Raw genomic sequence first — 18,565 nt, 5'->3', positions numbered from 1 at the left:
TCTCTGAACTTTCTGATTACTCAAGTCTCGCTACCGGTCTTAAAAACTGTCAGTTTTCCAAGGTCCGTGGTATTGGCTGACAGGGGCCGCTCCTCCATTAACCAGATCGCCAGCATTCCGTGCCAAGCTCAGACACAACTGCATTTGCTCCTCCAAATCCTAGGCAAAGAATCGCGTTTCCTATGCTGTACCAGTGTGACACTGCTGTGATGAGGGCTGCAGAGAGGATAGGCTTGTGCACCTAACACACACAGCTCTGTGTTTCTCCTGCTCTTCATGAGTGATTTCCAGTGCCACGCTTGGCATGCCTGTAAGACCAGGAAAACTCATGTGGTAGCTCCATGGTGCTGCCTGGCAAGTTATTGCTTCTACAGAAGGGTTCAGAGTTCCCTGACTTGGGATTCAGGGAGAACAGCTTGGTGGGTTTTGTCCCTGAGGTATTTCTAGAGCTTGCTCTTGGAGTCCAGAGGCCTCAGCTTCCACTAAAACGCGGCTCCGAGTTCTGCAGAAACGGACGACTCGTGCTTGCCAGGAAAACCTGCTGACGTGCCTGCTCAGTTTTCAAGCTCTACCCTACAAGGCACGTGACCGGGAGACCCTTGGGATTTGTGCAGTGTTCCAGGCTTGGTCACACTCCTCGTGATGGCAGAATAGCCAAGACTTTTCCCAACCACACCCTGGTACGGGGGGCTCCAACCATGGATGGTGCTCTGGGTCACTCCCTCTGCCTGCACTCCATGTGCCTTTTGTGCTCCCTGGAGTTCAGTGCTGGTGGTGGCTGCTACGGGCACTTCCCTGCTCAGAGAGCACCACCCGGCTGGGCTTTTCTGCTTAGGTCCCGTTCTTCCTTTCCCAAGGCTTTGCTGTCCAGCAAAGGGCAGCAGAGCTGGGACGGGGCTGGAGGACAATTCCCTCCTGGAGAGGAGGAGGCTCAGGAAGACCTTATCGCTCCCTACAGCTCCCTGAAAGGGGGATGCAGAGAGTGGGGGTCGGTCTCTTCTCCCAAGTGAAGAGTGACGGGACAGGAGGAAATGGCCTCAAGTTGCACCAGGGGAGGTTCACACTGGATATTAGGAAGAGTTTCTTCACTGAAAGGGTTGTCAGGCATTAGGATGGGCTGCCCGGGGAGGTGGTGGAGTCACCATCCCTGGAGGGATTTAAAAGACGTGGATGAGGTGCTTAGGGACATGGTTTAGGGGTGGACTTGGCAGTGCTGGGTTAACGGTTGGGCTTGACGGTCATAAAGGGCTTTTCCAACATAAATGATTCTATGAACATGTTCTAGATGTTTGTGGCACTGGCTTCAGGCTTCTGCCAGTTCCTGAAGCCTGTTTCTGTAATTATTTTTAGTGCTGCTCATCTATCATCTACATGGAAGTCCATGTTTATCCCTTTCCCATAGCATCTGAAAGCCTTTAGTTCCTCCTTCCCTATAAATCAAACCATCCGTGTCCCTCAAACTATGTGGATTCCTTTGGAGCAAGTACTGTCTGCAGGAGGAAAATCAGAGGTCAGTGTAAGAGTATTAAAAACCTCTTTTCCTTCTGGAAGGTCACAAGACACCCAGGTCTGTTTGCCCAAAGGCACAAAGCGAGCTGCTGGCCAAGGGTGGTAGCGGGCAGGTTACTTTCCAAAAGGCTGGCGCTGGACTGGGCCGCTTTACTGCCCGGCTGGGTTGGTTTACCTGGGGCACCCGCTGGCTGGGAGCTAAGGATGCTGCTACAAAGGTCATACACGCAAGAGTAATCCGTCTGCTGCAGACACAGCCACTGCTTGAAGGTGCTGCTAGGCCTGAAAGAGTGCTGGGGTACAGCAAATCTCAATTCAGAAACGCCCGGGGTTCTGTGCGCAAGGAAGATGGGCACCAGATTCTGGCATTTCAGTAAAACTGAAGTGGCAGGGTTGTATAAGCCATAGTTTCAGCAACAAAGCTGGAGCCTGACTTCAGGCAAGCAGAAGGGACGCTGAGAGCCCCGAGCAGAGGTGCTGAGGTGTGCAGCAGCATGGAGGAGATACGGGTCTTGCTGAGGATGTAGTTCCATGAACAGTCTTAATTTTTCTCTGGGGGCTGGACTTTGACTAATTGGGTCTGCTGGATATTGTCCTTCATTTGTAACCTATTTGAAGGGTCTGACAAATGGACCTCGTGTGTTCCTGCCCTTCCCCACCCAGGAGTGCTGGGTGGGGTGGGGAAAGGAGCTTTGGCCCTTGTACTTAAGAACAGGGAAGAGGTAAGCGGGTCGCCTGCAAAGAAGTCTTGTCTTGGCCTTTTGCCAGTGCCTGACTGGCGTGGAGCACAACGTGACTGGCGTCGCAGCGCTGGGAACCAGTCCTGCCATGACGGCAGGGAGGACCCAGCAGTGCAAAGAGAACACAGAGCCTGTGTTGGAGCAGTGTACCGCGAGCCGAAGCAATGCCATGATGGCCTGTATGAGGAACAAAAGCCTTTGATGACCCGGGAGGCTTCTCCGCTAACGCGTGGAATTGTCGTAAATGAGGCATCCAATTGATGACCAGGACTTCATGTTTTTGCAATTGTACTTGGTGTGTATTGGTGCACAGTAATTCCAGTAGGTAAGAATCCACCTGTTTATGTGCAAAGATGAGTTTACTCCACCTGGAAAGGTGAGAAGGATCCTTTTTAACCTTCTCTGGGTACGCTGCCAAGCCATGACAGTGTATCACACACTTCAATAAACTTGTGATTTATTAAAAAAGACCTGAAGACGTCTCAAGCGGAAGTGTGCTTCGCTGCTCACCAATATGCAGCTCTGGAGTGACAGCAGCACACACTGGGACTATTTTGGGTAAATCTCCAGCTCACCAACTGGAGATCTCTTGTGCAAGTTCAAATCAAATCAAACCCCCCAAACCCACAGCATCTAGTATTTAATTTCTGCCTACAAATAATTTAGCTTCAGCTTTGGGTGTCTCCTGCAACCATTCTGTTCAGGACAGCGATGATTCCTGGGCCTTGGGGCAAGCTTTTGGTATTTCCACCATTACGCTGCCTTCTCCTTCGGAGCAGGTGAGCATGAAACCCATCCAGCGGGGCTTTGGCTTCAGTTAGCGATTTGGCCTTTTGCTTTTGTCAAGGGGCAGGTGGGACACTTCAGAAAGGTGAATTGCCACTGTCGTGGCAGGGGAAACAACACTTTCTCAAACAGCTCAGGCAGAGCTCACAGGCTGCTGGGTTGCATCCTGGTGGCAGCCCCGCTGGAGGCTATGGGGAGGGATACGTTCACAGCTGGCCACGTGCTGAAGCTCCCGAGTGCTTCTCCCGTGCTCTTTCCATCCCCGCAGACTTCACCCAGCCACGGATGATGCTCGCCTCGAGCTTGCGCACCTCTGTGACAGACGGGGGGTCAGCTGGGTTGTGTCCTCTAGAGAAAGCAGAGCAGCATGAGCTGTCAGTGGGCAGCAGCTCTTTGTCTCTTGCGCAGGGAAAGCCAAGCCAGGGAACTGAGGGACAGATACTAACTGGTCTGCACTTTGTATTCATACCCCAGAAAACAAGGCAGTGTCACACCTGCCAGGGGGTTGGGAGGCAGGCTTGGGAGACCTGAGCCCTCCCTTGCATCAGGGGCTGTTGCCCTTTCTGCTCTGGGCCTTGAAAGCTGATGGCTAATGCCAAGAGGCACTGGACTACTCCACGACTGATCGCTACAGGCAATCCCTCACTTGTGCCAATCCCTGGACAAGAACACGTTCTGATGAAAGTATGTGAGCTCGGCGCCGAGTTCCGCACAGCTGGCTTCCCTGAAGGCTGTATGAGCCCTGCACCAGGGAGGAACTCTGCCGTAGTTAACGCTGCCATAGTTTTGCTGCAGCATCCTGGTATCCAGTACTTTTTACTCAGTATCTCCTGGTTCTTTGGCCTGCAGGTAGCTTAGGTCAAACACCCGGGGCAGCAGGATTTTGGCAGCCAGAGTTCAGTACTTACCGGAGATCTAGGTGATGCGCACCTCCTTTAATTGTCAGTGCGATTAGGGAAGGGCTGAGGCTGCGATTTATCTGAAAGGAGAAGGAGCAGAGACAAACTCTCACCAAGTTACTGGGCAGAACTGGACAGCAGTTCCGAAAATTGGAAGATGAGCTGGGCAGGACCGAGGAAAAGCTTGGGAAGAGATCCTTGGTATGGCTGATACTGTCTGTGTGGCTAACAGTCCCAATGAGCCAAATTGTGTGTCTCAAATGAAGTGAAGGCTTCCCCCACGATGAAAACTGTCAGCCTACTGCAGTACAGGTGGTTTGAAGCAACAGGCTCTTTCTGGGCCCATGCACCCTCCACAGCCTGTTCCTCTTGCAACTGGGATTGCCAAGCCAGCCTAAACCAAGGAACTCCTGCATTACAGTCAGGAGCTCAACTAACTCAAAATCCAGTTCTGGGTCAGTTTTGGTTTTAAATTTTAAACTAGAGCTCTGCCACCAGTATGAAGTGTTGTTGAACCTAAGCCAAAACACGCCCAGGCTTGAGTTGCTGCTTATAGCAACCACTTTGTCTGACACAGTATGCCAAGACTGGAGCGAGCAAGAAGCACCCGGCTGTCAGCACCAAGAGCGGGTCTCGGCACAGCAACGCAGTGGGTTGTGGTTCAGAGCCCGGGTGTTGGGTAAGGAGGGTCCCCCGTGTCGGCATGAGCGAAGCACCCGTTGCGGCACCAGTGTTCCTGGCTGATGGGCATGAGTCAGTGTGTCCATCGCTAATGGTTCTTGAATGGTTCAGCGTAAGCAGAAACTCAAATGGGCCAAAGATTAATCACCAGTGCTGCTCTAGAAGGGGTGGGTGGGCAGGGGTGTGCATCACCCGGAAAGGCTGCTCTCTGTGCTGTGTGCAGGAGTTCACATGCTTACCCCACCTCCAGCCCATGGGTCCAAATCTCCATTTGAAAAGATGATGTTGCTTGCACTTTGCAGGTCTGAAATTCAGAGATGACATTTGAGTGGCCTCCTTGGCCCATTTACCCAAACATGTTACCCAAACTGCAGCAAACAGCCAACAACAAACACAGGGGAATAAATTTGCTGCAGTTTTTAGGTTTTTCCACTTCTGTCTCAAGGAGGTACAGAAAGGTCTGTTTGGCTCAAGTCAGCACAAGGCTGTGACTTTCTGCCGGGGCCTGTGCACTGTGTCTGTCCCCACAGAGCTCCGTCCGCTGGGCAGGGCGGGGACAGGCAGACAGCCGCAGGGAGCAGCCTGCACAACTCACCTCCTCCCCAGAAGTTTGTCCGCAGCCAGTCTGCTCGGGGCCTCACGTGCCATTTGCGCCAGCAGTACTGCTCTCGCATGGCCTCCGTGAAAAGCATCTCGGGGAACATGTCAGTCACGTTGTTGCTGTTGAAAGTCAAGTTGATCTCGGTGCAAACCTAGGAGAGGTATAGGAGCTGTCACGGGGCAGGGGGATAACCAGGGCAGCAGCTCAAACCTGTCGGTGCCTCCAACGCCTCACCTGGTAGTCCCAGGCCTCAGCGTCTGAGCCGATGCCGCAGCCCGTGGGGTCAGCGCAGGACTGGTACAGCTGGTATATGTCGTAACACTGTGCTGAGCCGGAGGAGTTGTAAAACACCCCTGCAAGGTAGGAGCAGTACAAAGCCAGCCTGTCAGTACCTCCATGCTGCCTCCCGCCGAGCCGCGCAGAGAGGGAGCTATCGCAGCTGGGCAATGTGCAGGGCTGAGGCAGAGCTAGCAGGATCTGTACCAGCGTGAGCCTATGATCCCAACCTTATGCCAAAGCTTTCACATGGTCTTAGGCCTGGCTGTGTCACACCCTTTGCTTCTGCTGTCCATGGCCAGGAAAATGCCCCCAGGTGCTGCTTCCGCTCCTGCCAGAAGCCGAGCGCGAGCCCAGCCTCCAGCCCTAACCCATGGAGGAGCAGGCTGCGCACAGGATGTTAGCTGCAACACTTTCAACTGAGCGGGACACAACTGCTACGACCTTTCCAGCCCTCCCTGAAAGAAGCTGTCGTCTGGACTCACCGAATTTAGTTGGAGGGCCAAGAGTGGCCCGTCACAGACAGGATTTTGTTTGACTGTTGTTCAAGAGGAGAAAGCAGGCGTGTGCAGGCTTGCCCAGACAAAACAGCACCTGACCCCGTGGCCCAGCGACGCGTAGCTGGAGAGCTGCGGAAGAACGCGCTGCTGTTTGTGCGGATGGGCAGTTACCAGATAGCAAGAGGAGGAATGTGGCTATGCGGGTGGCTGTCTGCTGCTGCCAGTGTCCCACCCACAGGCAAAACCCACACACACTGTGGGGTTTGTGTGATGAACAGCACCAGCAGCTCTGCTCGCAGACAGCCCCGCGCGACTCTGCAAGGCACACAGCACTCCGCACCTCCGAAGCACTGGGCGGAGGCCACTGAGGAGGGAGGCCGCTGCCTTTTGGGTGGCTCTGGCGTGGGCAGCAGAGCCTCACCTCCCTCAAAGCATAAAACCACTGGTTCGACTGCAGAAGACGGCCCAGGAGACGCACTGAGTGTGTGTATTGGAGAGTCCTGGGGCTGCTCCAGGGCTACGCTCCTTGCAGGGCAATGCCGCTCAGCTCGCGGGCCAGCACGGTACGGCTCCAGTCGGACACCTATCTGGTGAAACTCCTGGAAGGTCTCAGCAGCCTTCGCTCGCAGAGCACACTGTGCGACGTGACACTGGAGGCAGAAGGAGTTTGCTTTCCAGCCCACAAGATCATTTTAGCATCAGCAAGTCATTACTGCAAGATCCTGTTTGTTGGAAACGCGACAAGAGTGGGAAGCCTGGATGGTAACGTCCGGCTGAAAGCCGTCAGCGCTGCTGGGCTGAGGAATGTTCTCAACTTCATTTACTCCAACAAACTAGACCTCTCCTTACAAAATATCGAGGAGACCTTCAAAGCTGCAGAAACCCTCCTGGTTCGGGAGGTGATCAAGCTGTGCTTTCGCTTTCTGGAGGGTTGCTTGACCTATGAGAACTGCACAGATGTCCTTAACATTGCTAAAAGATTCGGCCCAGCAGAGTTGAGACAGAAAGCCATGTGCTATGTAGGGCAGCATTACAAACAAATTCTGGCTTATCCTCAGTGCTTGGAAGACCTGGACCGAGGAACACTTTGTGAAATTTTAGACAGGACTGACACCGAGGGGTGCAGTGAGCTGGAGCTGTTCAGAGCCGCCGTGAGCTGGCTGCAGCACGACTGCACGCGGCTGAAAGAGGCAGCAGATATTTTGAGACGTGTAAGATTCCCTCTCATTCCTTTACGGGATCTGCAGAGACATGTCCAGGAAACGCCTCTTATGAGGCTGGACTCAGGCTGCCACAGGTACCTGCAGGAGGCTCTGAATTACCACTCCCAACTGTATGCTCAGCCAGTCCTGCAGACCCAGAGCACCAGCCTCCGCTCTGGCTCCACCATGCTGCTTGTTGCTGGTGGCAGAACCTCTGACAACTGCGTGTGCAGAGAGATGTGGGCTGCAGACCAGAGCTGCAGCACCTGGCATAAGGTCGGGGACCTCTGTGTGCCAGTGTACAACCACTGTGTTGCCGTCATCAATGACTTCCTCTTTGTCATTGGGGGACAGTGCAAATTTGATCCCACAGGAAAGCAGCCGTCAAATCAGGTAAGACACAAGAAACCTTTAGCCTTGGAAAAATGGCTGGGGGGAGGGAGGGAGGCATTCCTCTTGCCTACCACAGATCTCCCACCTTTACGTGTTTCTTAGCGTTCTGTGCAGTACTGAAAGTCCCTGGGAACACAGCTTCCAAACTCTCTGTGGGAAGCAATCAGGTCCTGCCCTGGTCACACCTTGCTCCTGCTGTAAATTGTTATCCTAACCTGTACACAACTCCCATCGCACAGGTTCAGCCAGCTCCACGCCAGCCAATCAGGGAACCCCGTGCGTGCTACCCCTGTCCCCACTTGATGCTGCCATGGGACTTGTGCACGGGAGGCATGGGAAAAGCCTGCCACTTCACTTGAGAACTGCCCCTTCCTTGTTTTTGCCCTTGAAAGGCAAATCTGCTTTACCACCTAGGACTTCTCCCTTCTGCCTGGGGAGTACAAAGACTTGTGCAGGATTTATGATTTCCTAGATGGCTTCAGTCAGCACGCAAGAAAAATCAGCATGTTTTCAGTTGCCATGCTCCCGGCAGGCTTGCTTCAGTATTGCACGAGTTCAACCGTGCCCTTGCAAACAACAACTCTCTTCCACTGCCTTGACGGCAGGAGGCAGCTCAGCAGCAGTGGAGCAGAGGATGCTGCAGCAGCAGGCTGCGGCACTGGCTGCTGGGCTACAGCCCGAGCCCGGCACGCACCGCATGTGGTTTTGCAGATACGCTCTTGCTCAGTGACTTGGGCTTTCTAACCAGAACTGACAAAACAAGCGTGGGGAGGTATTTCCTGCTAACAAGATGTGAATGGAAACCCAGCCTTAGGAGGGATGCTGGGGTGCTGTGCCGCTGTGGTGATGCCAGCAGGAACAAGGGGAGGGGAAGCCACTCCTGCCTTCTCCTGGGCGAAAGCAATGGGCAGAGCTCAGCTGCTGTCTTTACTACGCACTCAAATCGTGCCAAAGATGCAAAATGTACTTGTTTAAATCCCACTGAAACAGTTTTCAGCTGACACATGCTAGCTGGTGTTTGAAACAAAGGTAATTCATTAACCCAATGTGTGTCAACTCCTGCCTGCTGCAAGTTGAGAGCATAACCTGGTGCCAGACCTGCAGAGACCTGCAGAAAGGCCAAACTGAGCCTCCAGCTCCACTGGGGAGGTATTGCTGTATCAGCTGGCCGGCACTGAAAGTTGAGACTGTCCAGGTCTGAATATAAAACCTTCCTCAGCCCAGGGAAAACGTTTATCAGTTCGTGAAGCCACAGGAGATGCAAGCTGGCCCGCCAGCCGGCCAGCCACCTTCTGCTAACCACCACCCGTCTGCTCTGATCCTAGGTTTTCCGATTTGATCCTCGCAACGCTTCCTGGCTCCAGGTCGCCAGCATGCTGGAGAGGCGGACACGCTTCCACGCGGATGTGCTGTCTGACTGCATCTTCGCAGTGGGTGGTGGGACACTGCTGGGGACCCTCACCCACACCGTGGAATTGTACCAGCCCGCTGACAACAAGTGGGAGTTTGCAGCTTCCTACCCCACGCCCATTGCCGATCACGCAGGCACAACCCACAAGGGAATCCTCTATATTTCAGGTGGTAGAGCAAGTAGAAAGCATCACATTTTCATACAGTTTTACTGAGTTTTGCTGGCATCTTAACGTCACAGTCTAAGCCTGCACCCGTACCAGGAACGCCCACAGCTCCAGTGTCCCTTTCCTGCTGTGCTAGCACAGCCTCCCTGCCCTCTTGAATGGCCAGTTATTTTCTTTCCAGGACATTAAAGGTGACATCATCTGCATGCAATCCACACCCCTGCTCACCTCCTACCTTGCAATGCTGGCTAAATCCCAAAGCTCTGCTGTCTGAAAAGGTAAACCAGGAGCCGGCTTCCATGGTGCTGGGGATGGGATTAAACCCTGGTATTAATCTGAATGGCAGATGTAGGACTAACCCTACCGTTGCGCTTTGTTAACCTGTTCAAAAAGGCAGAGTGCAGGCTCTTGCCCTCTTACCCACTAAGCCTGTACAGCTCTTGACCTACACGTGATCCTCAGTCCTTACAGGCCTCGTTGGTAGACAGTGCAGGATGCTTAACGACAACACAGCATGGGTTTGAGCATTTCAGGGAATTGTTGTAGGATCTTCAGCTTTTGTAGCAACTAATTTGGACTTGAAACCTAATCTTTGGTTTGACCTAGGAAAAGCACTGCAGTGTTGGTGTTGTTGCCTCTGCCGTTCAAAGTCCTGGGCCAGTCTGCCATCAGTGTAGGCTCCCTGCTTCATAAACCAGTTACAGGCAGCTGGGAGCACTGTACTCACCTAGTCCAGATTAACTCCACTTGCACAGTCGCAAAGAAGGGTGCTTCTCTGTGATAGCCTGTACACCTGAGGCCCCAAGGGCAGGGCAGGCAGCTGACGGTCTGTCCCAGGCAGACGTGCAACCCGCTGAGAGCAGGGCTCTGCTCTGGCAGTGCACATGGATTGTGGTGCAGCTGGTGGAGTGACCGAGGCTCAGGTTCAAGTCCCTGCTGTGACTTGGCTGGCCCATAGTGCCACTTGCAGTCCATTTAGGCTGTCAGCCCTCTGTTGGCCTCAATTCCTTCCCAAAAGCAAGGACAAAATTGCCTCACAGAGCTTCAATCATACAATAGTGACCTAGGCTGGATAATACTATACCCCTTGGGTATAAGATTGTTGTGGTTTAACCCCCAGCACAAAGATCTCACCTACCTACACCATTCAGTTCCTTCTAAACTAGTGGGGTAACTGCACATTTGATCTGGCCAGCCTACAGCCCTGTCCAAGCAAACAGAAAAATGAAGAGCATTACTTCAGTACAAGATTTAAACACAAGCTCCATGCAGACAGCGTTCACACACAGCATCAAAACCCAGGTGTGCTGGGGCTTACAGCCAACCTGAACCCCAACTTCCTTGTCTGCAAAGCCTCCCTGCTGGAAGTCAACAGGCAGGCAGCTGCTTCCCAGAGCAGCCCTTCTGCACGGAGTTTTTTACAAACACCCCTGAAATACAAGAGTGCCTAATAAAGAGAAAAAGCTGAGAACGCTGCCAGATTGGTTCTGACCTTCTGTTGAAGTTCTGAAGTTCAAAGAGCTTTAAATACTTTGCTTTCGCAACACCAGTTTGTGATAGCACGTGCTGGAAGCAGATTCCCTACTTACAGCTGTTCCTGGTCACACTTGAAATACCCCAAGAGCTTTTTTTAAAAAATCTTTTGTGGAAAACTATTTACAGAAAGAGCTGGAACTGGTTTGGGTTTGGTTTTTTTTTTCTCTTTAAAATGTATATAAGAGGCTCAGGTTTTAAATTTCAACTGGCTCTGCGGAACAGTGTGAGATATCAAACCTGAACTTCTTAGGTATTTTAAAGAAAAAAATCAGCTCTACTAATGTTTGCAGAAGGTTGTTGGATGTCAGAGAGGATCATGGATAGATTTTCAAGACTTCTGCTTTCCTTCTAGGGGGTTTCTCTGGGGGTAAAACTTTACGTGACACGTACAGCTACCTCCCTCGCCTCCGACGCTGGATTGGCAATAGTGCCATGGCTTTTACCCGCTGTGATCATGGGATGGCTACAGTCGGGGACAGGATCCTTTGCATTGGAGGAAGGACACTGAAAGGAGTAAGTGCATTTGCTCTTATAATCCCAAATCTGATCCAAAATGGGGTTTCAGTATGGCTAGGCCCTGACTGGTTTATTCCAACAGGTTGACCAGTAACTTCATTATTTTTGGTCTCTTAGTGGACGGGCACAGGTGCAAGTCAGGCCAATAAGCTTAGGAAAATGTGCCTGACATGACAGTCATGTACATTTGCAGCTGCCCTGCTGCCACACTCTATTTCCTTGAGTACAAAGGCTGTTTAAAGCATTTTTTTTAAACACAGAAAACACAGGGTGGAGGCACAGGCTGCTAATTCAGGAAAACCTAGGTGTAAAGTTGGTCACATACCTGCCCAAACACACTGACAACCTGATTTTGTTTGACCTGACAGAGGGGCAAACACTGCAGGATGGGAAGAGGAATAGACTGCAGTGAGAACACTAGCCTAGGTTTTAGGAAAGATGGGCTCAAATCCTGGAATGCAAATGAATCTTTTCAAACCTGGATTGCCCATGTCTGAAAGAGGAGGGAAAGTGCTGCCCAGCCTTCTGGGGAAGGCAAGCCAGGAAGAGACCTGACAGGGACTGAAAGGCTCATATGAGGAGAATCCTATTCCCTGAAGCCAAGCGAACTGAGTGTTCAAAGATCACTCAGCAATTCCCATTTCAAAGTGTAAAGACTCAGAGCCTGCCCTAATTTTACCATGATGGGTATGGTTTCTTTTGAAGGCATCTTATGGTACTTAACTGCTCACTGTGGAAGGGATAAAAATCTATACAGCGAAACTGCACATCAAGGCTGACATCAAATTCCTCCAGATGACACAAACTCAGTTATAGTCCACAATAGGTTGCCCAGAGAAGCTGTGGATGCCACATCCCTGGCTGTCTTCAAGGCCAGGCTGGATGAGGCTTGGAGCAACCTGGTCTAGTGGAAGGTGTCCCTGCCCATGGCAGGGGGGTTGGAACTGGATGATCTTTAAGGTTCCTTCCAACCCAAACCATTCTGTGATTCTATGAATTCAAGACAATGTAGACCTTTGGGTGATTTCCTTTGTGATGTCTTATGTCTGGGGAGCAGGCAGGACTTGGCCGATGCCAGTTCCAGCAGGCCCCTGTGGCTCAGCTCACTCTGATTTTCCCAGGAACAAAGCTCCCTTAAAGCCTTGCCATTCTGGTATTTCATTCAGGTTCTTTTGAGGGACTGATTGATAAATGTGGGTTGAAAACGGGACACCTTGAGCCCCATGGTATTTACATACATGTTGAGACACTGGTTTCCTTTGTCATGAACCAAGTGAGCCTGACATAGCAGCGATGTCCACTTGAGGCGTGAGACGATGGGTGTTGGTCTCGTTCTCTGCAGGCGGAGGAATGGATTCACGTCAATGAGACCGAGTACTATTGTCCTGTGAGCAACCAGTGGACAACGCTAACACTGTCCCTGTTCAACTCCTGCCAGTTCAGCGTCACAGCCCACGAGTCTACGCTCTACCTTGCAGGAGGTGGTTTGCTGCAGCACATGCAGAAAGAAGACAGTGTTTTCCTGTATAACACAGAGGGGCAGCTGTGGAAGAAAGCCAGTCCCCTGCCTAAACCTCTGGTGGGTCATGCCTCGTGCATGATTAAACTGTCCCAAGTGAATGCAGCTGGTGAGACTGGGAGAGGCACAAAGTGCTCCCCTGCAGGCACGAGTACAGAATCTGCCCTCAGCTTGTTCAGCACAAAGAAACGAGAGTCCTACTCTGCCTCACAAAAGAAGTAGGATGTGAATATGTCAAGCAGATCTGACAGTGTTTGCGAAGCCATTAGTATTGTAACAGCTGTCCTAGCTGCCAGCCAAACGTCTTTAGCAGTGATTTGGAATTGGTAATTTTCTGCGTTGGTGCTATGGTGACATGCATCATTTGCAAAAATAAAAAAATAGTTCCTAATCCTACTAAGCTCCATTAAATCCATAAGAATTCCTTAAATTAATTTTCTGTCAATCATAACTCATTTTTCTGAATAATGACAAATGTAGAGCTTAGTTTCAATGGGCAACTTGACAGATTTTGTGAGGAAATCTTTAAAAGAGCTTTGAATTCTCTCTCTCTAATAACTTCCTTAAGAACACTGACAGCTGACTAAGTACTCACAGAGATAAATATACACAATACACAATGTATTTAAGACCGTCTTGCCACTGGACTAATACTGTAAGGCACTGTGGTGACAAACTTGTCCTCAACAAGCAGACCAGAAAACTTCCTTTGGTGAACGTGCATTGAACCCCGTGGCAGCTTGAGCCAAAGTAAACTTCTAGAAGAGAACCAAGCACCTTAGAAGTCCACATCTCAGGACAGTCAACAGGCTAAGAAGCTGCAGTGGCTGAAAAACCCAACAAGGATAAGTTTGGACAGGTGAGAGAATGAACCCATGGGCCACCAAGGGACATCCTGACAGACAAAGCCAATGTGGGGCAACATGTCCCAGCAGGAGATCGAAGTCATACCAGCTCCCGCGATAAACATCCCGCACAACAATGCAACAGCTCTACTTACCAGTGCTCTAGAAACACAAGGTGTTAAATAAAGGACCAAATTGATACTATTAACTCACCAACAAGAGCAGCCAGGCCTTGAATTGGGTCTGTGTGGGCAAGGATTTGTTCACAGCCAACCTAGATGAGACACATTACAGGGAAATTGCAGACGAAATAGTTAACAGTCTCTGCTCCCCAGAAGGGCTAAACTGGAAGATTCATTAAAATTATCACTTACACATTTCCAAGGGCCTAATGTAACAGGTTCTTCTAGAAGCAAAATGCATAGAAACAAAGAGACAGGGCTGGGACAAACAGTTCCTTTACGCAGTTAAGCAGCTGTGCAGAGGCCACAGTGATGCACAATAATTCCTTCCTCCTACAATCAAAATATTTTAATGCCCTTCTCGAAGTGGGGGTAGAATAATTATTTCCATTTTACAGGTTGTTAAACAGACCTGTTTAACAGGGAACTGGCTGCCCTGTGGAGCCAGGCAGCATCTCTTGGCTCCCAGTTCAGCACAGCCTGTATGACCACAATATGCATTTTACTCCAGGTAGCACTCGCACCATAAACACCACAAGGCCCAAGGCAAAAAAAGCCCCATCAGTGTGGTGCACTGGAGTGCAGCAGAGAACAGCAGCATGAGGCTGACAGCACACCAGAATAAACCAAGAACTGCAACAAGCAGCTGGTGATCTGGGATCAAAGCTGGGACCTGCAAAAGCAGCCGGTGTCTGAGCAGTCTTTGTAAACCCCTGAGAAAGGGGCCCCTTCCCCCCACTTCACCATTTCTGACTCTCTTGAAAGTCTACAGGTTTCTCAGTCCCCACAGCAGCAGACTTTTCTCTGTATTATACTCTGAGATACGTAATTTTCCCAAGCGATACTTAGAAAGGAGACAGACTTTCAGATCTCCATCCCTACCCACCAAGAAAAATACATCTATGAAGGTGTGTTGCAGTGGGCTACAACAAACCAAAATTTTTTTAAAAAGCTACAGGTTTTTAGTGTTTAAAAGCTGAAGCCAGCAAGCTGGCACAGGCCTTCATGTCTAAGGAAAAGGCAGAGCAGCGTAGGAGTGGCTCTGGAAACCCTCCACGATGAGCCCTACAGCAGCGCATTTCCAACACGGCAGTCATTGTCACAGGGAAGTTTAAAACGTGTGTATCTACTGCAACATCCCCCACTACCTCCGCCGTCACCATCACTGACAGTGTGTGCCTGACACTTTCCCAGGCTGTACAGTGCCTTCCACTCCAATCACCAAGGTGCACATCAGCAATGGTGACTCTTGCCTGTGTCCTGGTACTCACCTTCACTGGATTGGCAGGGAGGTGGCCCATGAAATCGGTTTTGTAAGGGTAGTCCATCATGGCCATCATGGTGAAGGCATTTCTAGCAAACCCAAAAAGCTGGTAAACATCCTCCTTGTTAGAGATCTTATTGCATGTGGCCATTTTGCTGCTGATTTCATTGTAGGCTGCAGAATAAAGGAAAATAAAAGACCCAAACTTCAACAGAGGAAAATAATACCAAGCTTCAGCATCTTGTTTCACTCAGGAGTAAGGAGGTGTCATAACACACAGATGAGGTTTCTAATGGCAAGGACACACTGCATCTAACTTTACGCACATGTGGATGCTCAGGCACTGCCTTCCTGTGCAGCTTCACAACCCAGCATGGCCCATGGCCCACACCCTGCCCCTCGCAGAGCCAGCCTGGGGAGCCCAGAGGAATTGGCACCCACTGAGACAGAAGCAGTCACGGCTGGCACAGTGAAAAGAGCAGCTTGGTATGAGCTCGTCCTCACTGGTGCACTGCCTGGCTGCCTCCTCCTCACCCCCACAGGTGCCCTCCCCAGCATCTGCTGTGCCCTGCAGGGCAGCCTCAGCAAGCTCTCATGCAGGACAGCAGGGCACAGCGTACAGGTCCTAGTGGGATTCAACAGCTGGAAGAGCTGGCAGGAAGAAAAAAGAGCTCCTTGGGAGCTGGGTGCATGTGCAGTTAGAGTTGTCAAATGAGACAAAGTCACAAAGGACTCCTGGAACATGCCTTCAGCTGGAAAAAGGCATGAAGAAGTCAGCTGGAATCAAGAAATCTGTCTTTGTAGAGATCACTTTAAGATCACTCACATACCTTTGCATTTCTGCTGGGGAAAGCTGCTCCCTTCATTTTCATCCCCCACATTCCAGAGTCGCAGTTCCTGTCAGTCCTCATTGTACACTACAGGCTGCCCACTGGAGTCTGGCTGTCTTTACTGGGAAACCCAAGGCCTAGGACCTGCCTCTGGGTACTCACTTTGGAGCCTAAGCCTTAAACATGACCACCTCATTCACCCCGATGCAGAAGCATGGCTCCAGGCAGTCCTCAAGGACCTTGGCTATTTAACAGTAATGGTTTTCCTGCTGTAACCTGCTACATGGGTTTTGCACCCCTGGCTCCTCTGGGCAATTCCAGGAGCAGCTCCTGCAGCCAGGCAGCGACAGCAGCCGTGGGAGGCACACAGCCCCTGACGTGCGGCATCACAGACCAAACCAAGCCTTGAGACAGACCAAGAACCCACCACAGCTGCTCCAACACCACGCAAGGCTCCAAGAAGATGCTGCATTGGCCCAGGATATATGCTTTGTCCTACTTTGGAGATATTGCAGAGATCTTCATCAGTCTCTGTCCTCGGCTTCACCTAACTGTCCAAGGTTGGAGATAAAAGACTGTTATGGCTGCCTCAAGGCCTAGATTGCCTTCCAAATATTTCTCAGATATGTCCAGTGAGGTAAGCCACGCAGGAGTCATACACACCTGAATAGTTCTCAACAGTGCAGGTATGGAGGACAAGTATCTGGTGAAACACGAGGCTTTACCAGCATAAAATGCAAGTGCTTTGCATCTGCAGGTGTTTTTGCACTTTGGTGCAGAAAAGACCGTTTCATTACTACTGTGCAAGCCCTCACATAAATGCTTTCATTTTGGTGTCAGTTACTAATTTTAATGCTAACTGCTCATCAAATCAAAATTGTGCAAGCAGAAAGAGGCAGCCAGGTGGGTATTTGAACCAACTGAAGACCTAGCTGCAGTAAATCTGAATCAGCTTTTTTCCACACGGCTGGGATGGCAGCTGGCTGGCCGTGGGAGCTGTTCGCAGGGCTGTCTCTCCTTACCTCCACTCAGGCACAGATCCTTGATCTGCTGGAAGGCTCTCCAGACAGCTGTGACACAGCCTGGGCTAGACTTCTGAAAATCCTGAAGGGACAGAAAAGACAGAGGATTATGGTTGCACAGAGGAGATACATGTAGAGGCTGCACTGGAAGAACAGCTAAAAGTACCAGGAGATATCAGGGGTTACTGGCCCACTGGTCAGAATCCCATCTGCGTCTCCAGAAGCAGCAACACCAGTGCTTCTGACTTGTCCTCCAGACAATCTGCATGTCCCAGCAGATGCCAAGAGTCTGCACAGTTCAGACCAAGCACCAACTGTTTCACCAGGTCTCATTGGGATGAGCTGTTAGACAAAACACTGTGCACTTAGTGGAGCCATTAGACAGAACATGAAGTAGCAAGAGGAGACACACTTTGACCAGAACACGGAAGTCAGGCTTCTAGGCCTAAAACGCTTTTGTTGTTTGTTGGGTGGCTTTGTTTGTTTGTTTGTTTTTTAAACACACAACAGAGTTCTTCCAATTGCACTTTGTCTACGAGAAGGAGCCATGGAGAAGTCAGTTATGCATCAGGGGCAAGGCACTGGTTTGGGAACCAAGACATGCTTTTCTTAAGCCTGCCAGTGACCTGCCAGATGACCAAGAAGGCCATGTCCTTTTCCTTGGGAAAAACATTACTGATTGTGAAAAAGCACTTTAAGGTATGTTTGAAGAACAGTGGCTGGTTATGCTGGCGGAACAGGTTGTTACTGTCACTGAAGGCTCTAGCAACTCCAACTGTTTCTCTTCTGTCAGCGTGTACAGCAGTTTGCGATAGGCAGGCAACCAGGGCTTTTAATAATAAGAATTATTAGGGCTCTTTTGAGGTCCCTTCATCCTCCTAGAGCAACAGTTAAGTAAGCAGAAATCACTAGCTAAGAATTCTTCTTACAAAGACCCAGCCTCAGATAAAAATAGATATGGGACATTTCTTTTATTCCTAACTCTGCCTTTGTCTGATAGTTATGCTTAGAGAAATCACTGTGGGGTTTTCCAGAGTTTACCTGGGCATCCCTGTAGGGGTTCCAAATGGATGTGTTTGTTGATCTTAGTCTACTACTGGCTCTAATTGGAGTTTGGGGATCGATCAGCCTGGGACAGAGAAGCAGGTCTGTCAGGCAGCTGTGACAGCTTAACTCTCTACTAGGCAGTGCTGGAAAGCTGCAGCGCACTGCCCAGCACACCAAGGAACCACCACCCATTCCAGTCCTCCCCGGACACCCTTATGGACCCGGGAACAGTTCAGCCATGCCCTCGCAGTAGCAAAGGCAGGAGGCATTATAGCCATTCCAAGGAAAGCTCCAGGATGCAGGCTTTACTCTTCCAAATATCACCTAATGCATATGACTAAAGTGACCTAAGCTGATGGCCCAAACAGCCCCTGCAGCTATAACCTTATGGGAAGCATGCACAGCTGTATGTGTAGTATTCACCCAGGGGCTTTCTGTTGGCTGCAGACAGGGCAGTTGGCATGTATAACCTAGTCTTATGCAAGACCAACTTTCTGCCCTTTGCTCACTTCCCCTGTGAGCTGGAGGCTTATAAAGTGAGCTGGAAATGCTCAGTAAGTCGCAGAGAAAGCTGCTCTGAGACAGTTCAGTCACAGCTCCTGAGACGATTCACAAAGGTTTATAGAATCATAGAATGGTT

The 18,565-nt window shown here is 50.6% G+C and overlaps 2 protein-coding genes across 2 annotated transcripts; one reads left to right on the top strand and one right to left on the bottom strand.

Annotated features, from left to right (window-relative positions):
* Nucleotides 1–3,241: 3,241 nt before the first annotated feature.
* Nucleotides 3,242–16,960, bottom strand: DPP7 (dipeptidyl-peptidase 7; the record flags this gene model as incomplete). The annotated part of the gene is made up of 8 exons (XM_010157986.1): nt 3,242–3,383; nt 3,944–4,014; nt 4,855–4,919; nt 5,211–5,367; nt 5,451–5,569; nt 13,794–13,854; nt 15,034–15,200; nt 16,879–16,960. Coding segments are annotated over 8 exons (864 nt in total), but the record flags the coding sequence as incomplete, so codon positions are not given.
* Nucleotides 6,529–12,957, top strand: LOC104514333 (kelch-like protein 13). The gene is made up of 4 exons (XM_010157985.1): nt 6,529–7,587; nt 8,913–9,165; nt 11,053–11,213; nt 12,559–12,957. Exons 1-4 carry the CDS (start codon nt 6,529–6,531, stop codon nt 12,955–12,957), a joined length of 1,872 nt encoding a protein of 623 aa, XP_010156287.1.
* Nucleotides 16,961–18,565: the final 1,605 nt, after the last annotated feature.

This window comes from Eurypyga helias, unplaced genomic scaffold, assembly GCF_000690775.1.
Source record: "Eurypyga helias isolate BGI_N326 unplaced genomic scaffold, ASM69077v1 scaffold16558, whole genome shotgun sequence".
Taxonomy (NCBI): Eukaryota; Metazoa; Chordata; class Aves; order Eurypygiformes; family Eurypygidae; genus Eurypyga; species Eurypyga helias.
Note: the sequence above shows the minus strand (reverse complement) of the source record. Positions and strands in the feature narration are given on the sequence as shown.